The sequence below is a fragment of the Sinocyclocheilus grahami genome, unplaced genomic scaffold, assembly GCF_001515645.1.
Source record: "Sinocyclocheilus grahami isolate Dianchi unplaced genomic scaffold, SAMN03320097.WGS_v1.1 scaffold122.1, whole genome shotgun sequence".
Classification (NCBI taxonomy): domain Eukaryota; kingdom Metazoa; phylum Chordata; class Actinopteri; order Cypriniformes; family Cyprinidae; genus Sinocyclocheilus; species Sinocyclocheilus grahami.
The window spans coordinates 1534288-1541423 of record NW_015505301.1 but is presented as its reverse complement, the minus strand read 5'-3'; the positions used below and the strand labels follow the sequence as shown (position 1 = coordinate 1541423).

Below are 7136 nucleotides of genomic sequence, written 5' to 3'. Positions count from 1 at the left end.
TATTTTTTATATATATATAGCAAAGATATATATATATATATATATATATATATATATATATATAAATATATATATATAAATATATATATATATAAAGATTTTGCATTAGCTTCAGTGTAGTACAGTAGCTTGTGAAGAAACAGCAACATTTTCAAATGGGTTGCTCGACTGTAATTCAAAACAGCAAAAACAGGCATATTCTGTTGCACTTACAGTAGGTTGAATAGTTTGAATTAAGTTCAGTTCTTCCTCACAATCTATAACTTTGAATCTAAATTTAATATATTCAGTGGTCATGCTAGTTTAAAGCAGGACAATGTGGATATTCAAGCTTAATAATGTGAGAGTAATCTCTGCGCCATGGTAAAAACTCCAAAAAAACCCCAAAAGAAATAATGAATCTCGACACACTTTCAAAAAGTAATTCCGCCCTCAATAATGAAGCCAGTCGTCATTTTAAGTAGACAGATTCACTCAAGTGGAGGTGTCATTGTTTTGTTTTATGCATATTATGTGTGCCAAATGGCCTGAACACCTCAGGCGATGTGCCACAAAAATATTACTTCTTGTATAGCTTCATACTTTTCTCTGTTAGACTTACACTAATATGTGTGAGAGGCACTTTTAAAGCTTCACCATCCGTTACAATGGCTTTATTGCTATAATGCTTTACTCACACTCACAGCCTCTGAGAATTTGCATGGCAGGCTGGCATCGCTGTCACTTTCACCTTGTGGCGAGGTTAGTGTGTGCAGGTCCAATCACCTGCTCCCAGTTCAACCTTGAGCCTCAGCACACAAAAGCAGCCGTTAAAGCAAACACAAACAATGCCATTCTGAGGATGTTAATAATATCAACGACTGACTTGTCCTTACAGAATATCCTCACTAAGCTCACCAAATGCAGATTGGAAAGGAGTTTGTGAGGCAAAGCAGCTTCTACAAATGTGTGATAAATGAAGAGGAAACAGACCTGGATTCTGCAGATGTGTTTGAGGTGGGTATTGTTTCTCTTATACACTGTATGTGTTTTGGAGAGCTGGGGGTGGAGGGGAGTACAAATATTTACGGAAGATGATCTGGTACAATAGCAATTGGTTGAAGTGAATCTGACTTATATTACATTGTGCTTCACCTCCTTACCTTGGCAAGATGCTTCCATAATCTTTTCCTCTTGACAGTTGGCTTTCAAAGGGAAGGCCTCTGCCATCGACCACCGGAGCCGGAAAAGTCCGGAACAGTTAAGCTTCAGGGATGAGAATGGAACTAGTCCACTACACTATGCTTCAGCCGGAGGAAACGTGGACATAATTCGCCTCATTGTTTCTGTCGTGGGCCCTGAGGGTAAGACTTACTCCTTGACAAGGTTGTAAATTTGCGATGTAAAGAAAGTACCGACTGATCTTTATTTCTGTATTGTGACACATCTGAGTGAAACAGATTATCAAAAAAGGAAAAAAATGTTGAGCTGTGACTTTGGTTTAACCATCGGTTGTTGAATGGATATAAATCTGAATGTGACAAAAGAAATGGGTTTTAAGTTTAAGTGGACTAAATGACTGGAGAAGTTCTGTCAAAGGAAAGAAGTCTGTCGTTTCACCAGAAGATGGAGTTATGATATTTTGGCTAAAAATTACAAGCTCAAAAAAAATAAAAAGTAAAAATAATAATAATAATAATGTTAGACTTTTTTTCATAGTCCACTTTATACATTCTACTAACTATAAGTAACTTTGCAACTACATGTCAACTAATTCTCATTAATTTGCAACTACATGTCTACTAACTCTCAGAGTAGACTGTTAGGTTAGGTTTATGGTTAGAATAAGTTTACATATACTTGCAAAGTTTAGTCAGTATGTTGTATGTTGTGGACCCATCAAAATAAAATGTTAGAAGATATTAAGCAGAAAATCTACCAATACTCTAATGACTGCTAGTTGCAAAGTTACTTACTCTTAATGTCTAAAGTGGACAATAACAATAAAGTGTTACCAAAATGAACAATAGTTTTCACAGTAGTGCTGTGGGGATGACTGTAAGCCAAAACCAAAATGAGCAAAAAAGCCAAAACCTGAAAATGAGTTAGCATTTTTTTGTTTGTTTGCTTTTCACCTGAGATAAGGTCTGTGGTTAACACAAGCTAAAGATATTTCCACATTTTATTCTACAACATAAAACATATTAGCGATACCGCCTTGTGATCTTTTAAAAGCTTTTACTCATCTTAAAAAGGCGTTTGCTAAGTGGCTAAGTTGCTAAATGGCTAAATGGGACTACAAAGTTGTCAGGGACATTAAAAGTTGTCGCGCTGAACAAGTAAACTCATCTAAAGACTGAAAGAGTTGTTGGAAGTCCAGAAAACACCAAACTCTGACATGTTCATTTTAAATGAAAATATGACACCCCAGAAATATAACTGACAGTTTGTAGATAACACTAGATTTGGAACAGAAAAAAAATGAACTTTATGGCTTGGGATCCAATTCTAGGAAATAAGCAACTGCATCCAACTTTGAGGCAGCAAATAAATCATCTACTTAATCTGCATAAAATTACATTTTAACCATCATAACAAACAACATATTTTGATAAATTACACTTGAGACTTTGTTTTGCACTAATTGCATTGTAAATATACTGTATATATGTGTTTTGAAGGCCTTGTCCTTAGGCTTTGCTTATTCACCTCAGTCTTTTGCTATTCAGATCACATCAGGTCAATGTCTCACTATGTTCTAATGATTATAAAACGATCACATAATCTCCCCAGGGATCACACACTTACGTCACGGGGAGGCTTATTGTGATCGCAGTACTTCAATAAATCATCGACAGAACAGAGCCACCAGTTCACTCACTACGATGGAAAAAGACCAAATGATATTCAGAGTGCACATTTCTCTTCCTAATTACATCAATTACAGAGCAATATCTTGCTGAAATAAACAAACCAGCCCAAGGTGGGAAGCTGGTCTCCCAGATTGTCTAAGATGATCAGTTTGGTCTGTGTTTAGGCACTTGTTAGCTGGTTAGAATGGCAGATGAGTTGACAAACCAGCTAAATACATGTCATAGAGGAAAAAAAGTGCAAACACCGCCCATCAGCCAATTCTAAAGATTTCAATGGTCATGCCAACCACAGTGCTGATTGTGCGCACAATGCTGAACCAAATACTAACCCCTAACTCTAACCTACACCCTATCCAGCACAACAGTTTGTCATGAAATCCATTCATGACATTTCTGAACTCGGAAATTAATCAATTAAGTCTGAACTTGTCTTGAAATGTGATTGAATTAGACAATCAAATTTGTGGGGCTTAACTGGTTTGGGAGGAAAATCACACTAAACACCAGGTTTGCCAGGCTGGGAGACCAGTTAAACCAGCTTAAACCAGCTACAAGAAGTAAGGTAGGTAGTGTTTGGGTTGAACAATTCACAAAATATTACAAAAAGCTGGATTGCTTTGAATGTGACAGAATGTTGGGTGGATTATCATCTTTTCAGCCAAGCAGAGGAGAGATGCAAAATATGTAATTTAAATGTGACACACGATGTCAATGCAGGAAACCCATATTCTGTAATTGTCTCAATGACAAAACTATCTGTATTCAGACAGAACCAGGGCATAAACCTGAAGTGCTTCAAATATTTTTTAGATTCCATATAGTTTGCATATAGAAAATATGCCTTGTCTAAAATTATTTATTAATTTTATTACAACCTACAGTATACGTTAAATCAAAAATGCCCTTTTTAATGGTTTTAACTGAATCTGAAATACAAGGACAAAAGTGTTTGCTTTGTTTTAGAAAGCAATCCCTCTTATTTGTCAGAGAGTTCACCCTTCCCTCAATGCATACTCTATACGTGCAAAAGCTTGAGGGCGAGTTACGCCAAAGACTATAGAAATACAAAGACGGTTCAGTCCTACACTTATGAATGGGAGAAACTGCAACACACAATATGGCGGAAAAGTCCTGCCTTCTAAATGAAAGAGCCAATCGCTGATTGGTAAAGTCATTGCGTCACTGCAGCAGCCGTTAAAAGCTCTAGTTCCCATAGAAACCTGAGGCTAGACCAGCCAATGCGCATGTGCAGTGTTAAGCACATTATGACTGCTCATGCGCATTGGCTAGTCTAGCCTGAAAAATAAGCTTTTTAAATCCTATTTGAGCATAAGAAACAACATTCACGGGGCAGTTCATTTCAGATTTTGTTGCTGATTTGAAATATGTAATGTAATTGCGAGTTCAGCGAGCAGTTTTTGAGATTTCAGGATTCCCCCAATTATTTAGATAGGACTTGGTCTTGTTTGAGCTGCCCAGAGGCATTGCAAATATGGCCACCGAGTGAACAGACTTTCTTTGAAAGGGACTTCATGTCATGTTATCGCCAAATAATTTTAAACATTTATGTGGACAATATTAAAATATGTACACTATAGTATCTGTTTTCAATGTTAGTCTTGACAAATACAGATTTCTGAAACACATAAAGGAGGCGCAACATGGCCCATATAGTTGAGCTTGAAATCACACCTTGCGCATTTTCATTCATCATCTTGCAAATTATTGGCTTCACGTGACATGCTCACAATTGCTTAGTGTTTTATTTAACAGTTCTTAATAAAAAATATCCTTAATGAATCAGTCTAACAAATATTTTTTCTATGAATTGGTGAATTTTTTTTTAAAGTCATTAATCGCGCCTTTTCGCATAAGGTATTTGGACTTGTCGCTTTGAAACACTGCTTACCTCTGAATGCTCAGTCAATGTCCTACTGTCTAGAACGCACCAACCACTCCATATAAATTCAGTGTTTCTTGCTGTGTAGAGCTGAATGTACAGGATGAGCAGGGCAGAACTCCCCTGCACTGGGCTGTAGAGCAGGATCAACAGCAGACCTGCATGTTACTGCTGGAGCTGGGCGCTGACCCCAACATCCTCAACTGCGCCATGATGGGCCCTCTGCATCTGGCTGTCACAAAGAGATACAATCATCTAGTAGAGGTCAGTCACACATGCTGCTGGGAATCTGCTGGTGTTGCATTCAGGGCAGGGAGCAGCAGTAGATATGCTGTTTGCAATCTGTTGAATATTTTGTCAGGATGTGCATCAGACTGTATCAGATATGCTTTACTGGTCAAAAGTGTCTCAAGCTCACCAAGGCTGCATTTATTTCCTTAAAAATACAGTAAAACATTATTACAATTTTAAAGAACTGTTTTCTATTTTAATATATTTTAAAATGTAATTTATTCTTTTGATGGCAAAGTTGAATGTTCAGCAGCCATTACTCCAGTCTTCAACGTCACATGATACTTAAGAAATCATTCTGTTATTGAGACTGTCAGTCTGTTTTGGTGGTGGGGATTTTCAGTTACTGAATCTGAAATATAAGGACAAAAGTGTTTGCTTTGGGTAACACTTTACTTGAAGGGGTGAGCATAAGACTGACATGACACCTTCATAATCATGACATGAACACATGTCATGAATATGAAGGTTTTATGCATGTTTATGACAACTGTCATTAAGTGTCATTCGCTCAGTTATGTCATTTTTAATGTAAATATGACATTATTTGACCTAACCCTAACCTAACCCTACCCCTACCCTTACCCCTAACCATAGCCCATAACAAAGACATCTCAAACAATGTCATCTTTGCATTAAAAATTACATAACTGAGTGAATGACACTTAATGACAGTTGTCATAAACATGCATAAAAACCGTCATATTCATGACATGTGTCATGTCATGATTATGTAGGTGTCATGTCATGATTATGAAGGTGTCATGTCAGTCTTATGCACACCCCTTCAAGTAAAGTGTAACCTTGCTTTGTTTTAGAAAGTAATCGCTCTTATTGGTCAGAAAGTTTACCCCTCCCTCAATGCATACGCTATACGTGCACAAGCTTGAGGGGGATGCTCAAACATGTTATTGCCAGAAATGTTTAAACATTTATGTAGACAGTATGATATATATGATGATATGATTCAAAGTTAGTCTTGACAAATCCAGATTTCTGAAACGCGTAAAGGAGATGCAACATGGCCCATATAGTTGAGCTTGAAATCACATCTTGCAAATTTTCATTCATAATAAACCGACTGTCAGTTATTGAGACTGTCAGTCTGTTTTGGTGGTGGGGATTTTTCAGTTACTATTTCAGCAGGTTGCCTCATTATTAAGTAGGCGACGGCATTGTCTTTATGAGTGAGTCATTTGAATCATTTACGCAACGGATTCGTCCACAAATCACTAGCTGCATTCGAAATCACCTACTTATCTACCTACTTAAAATGTACTTTGTGACTATTAAAAAAGTATGTTCTAGTGTAAATATGAGTAGTATGATGAAAGAAATGTGGATGAACTACTTCCGCCATATTGTCACTGTCACATGTCGATTCACTGCCATTCACAACTCCTCTCCCGTGGCTTCATGGGATAGTAAAGTGTCCATTGATTATGCATTTCAGAATCTCAGGTAGCAGAAGTAGTAAATCATCTGGGTACATTTCATCTACTGTTTTTTTAAATACAATGAATTTGGACAGTATGTAAGTTGGCATATTTGGACGCAGCACCTGATTTATTCATTAATTTATTAGTTTGTTCATTCAAGTGACTGCCTGAATTCAGAATAGCATGCTAGCATAACATTATTATTTCTAATTGTAATAGTAGTATGCTAATATGCTTTTCTGAATTGAGCCAGTGTCTTTACAAGTGAGTCTGTGACGGGGCTGACGAGACGTGAGACGTGTGGATCCATCTGCAAGCTTTTATTAAAGAGACGTGGTATAACAGGCAGGGTCGAACAATGGCAAACAGGTATATGGCGGGCAAAAACACAAGAATAGTCCTAGGGCTAGCGTAGGTCACCGATCGGCAGACAGAATCACAGGGGCGAGACGAGAGGGAGAAATCCAGGAAAACAGGCAAAGATCAGAAACTGCAAAAACAGGCAAGGCAAGACAAGGAAAACACGGAGACTCGGAAAGGGGTACAGGCTAAACAATACTCAGACAAGAATGGTGGTTTGAGTGGGTGTTATATAGTGAGTGAGGTGATAAGAAACAGCTGTGTGCAATGAGTGCAATCAGTGCAGTGTGCAAA

The 7136-nt window shown here is 37.5% G+C and overlaps 1 protein-coding gene across 1 annotated transcript in view; it reads left to right on the top strand.

The window, feature by feature from the left end:
- The window catches only part of trpa1b (transient receptor potential cation channel, subfamily A, member 1b), a 38246-nt gene that overhangs the window by 2753 nt on the left and 28357 nt on the right, over window positions 1-7136 (top strand). The window contains exons 2-4 of the mRNA XM_016278510.1: window positions 878-996; window positions 1181-1343; window positions 4841-5016. Of these exons, the coding sequence (XP_016133996.1) occupies window positions 901-996; window positions 1181-1343; window positions 4841-5016 (435 nt within the window). The 5' untranslated portion in view covers window positions 878-900. The remainder of the gene's footprint in view (window positions 1-877; window positions 997-1180; window positions 1344-4840; window positions 5017-7136) is intronic.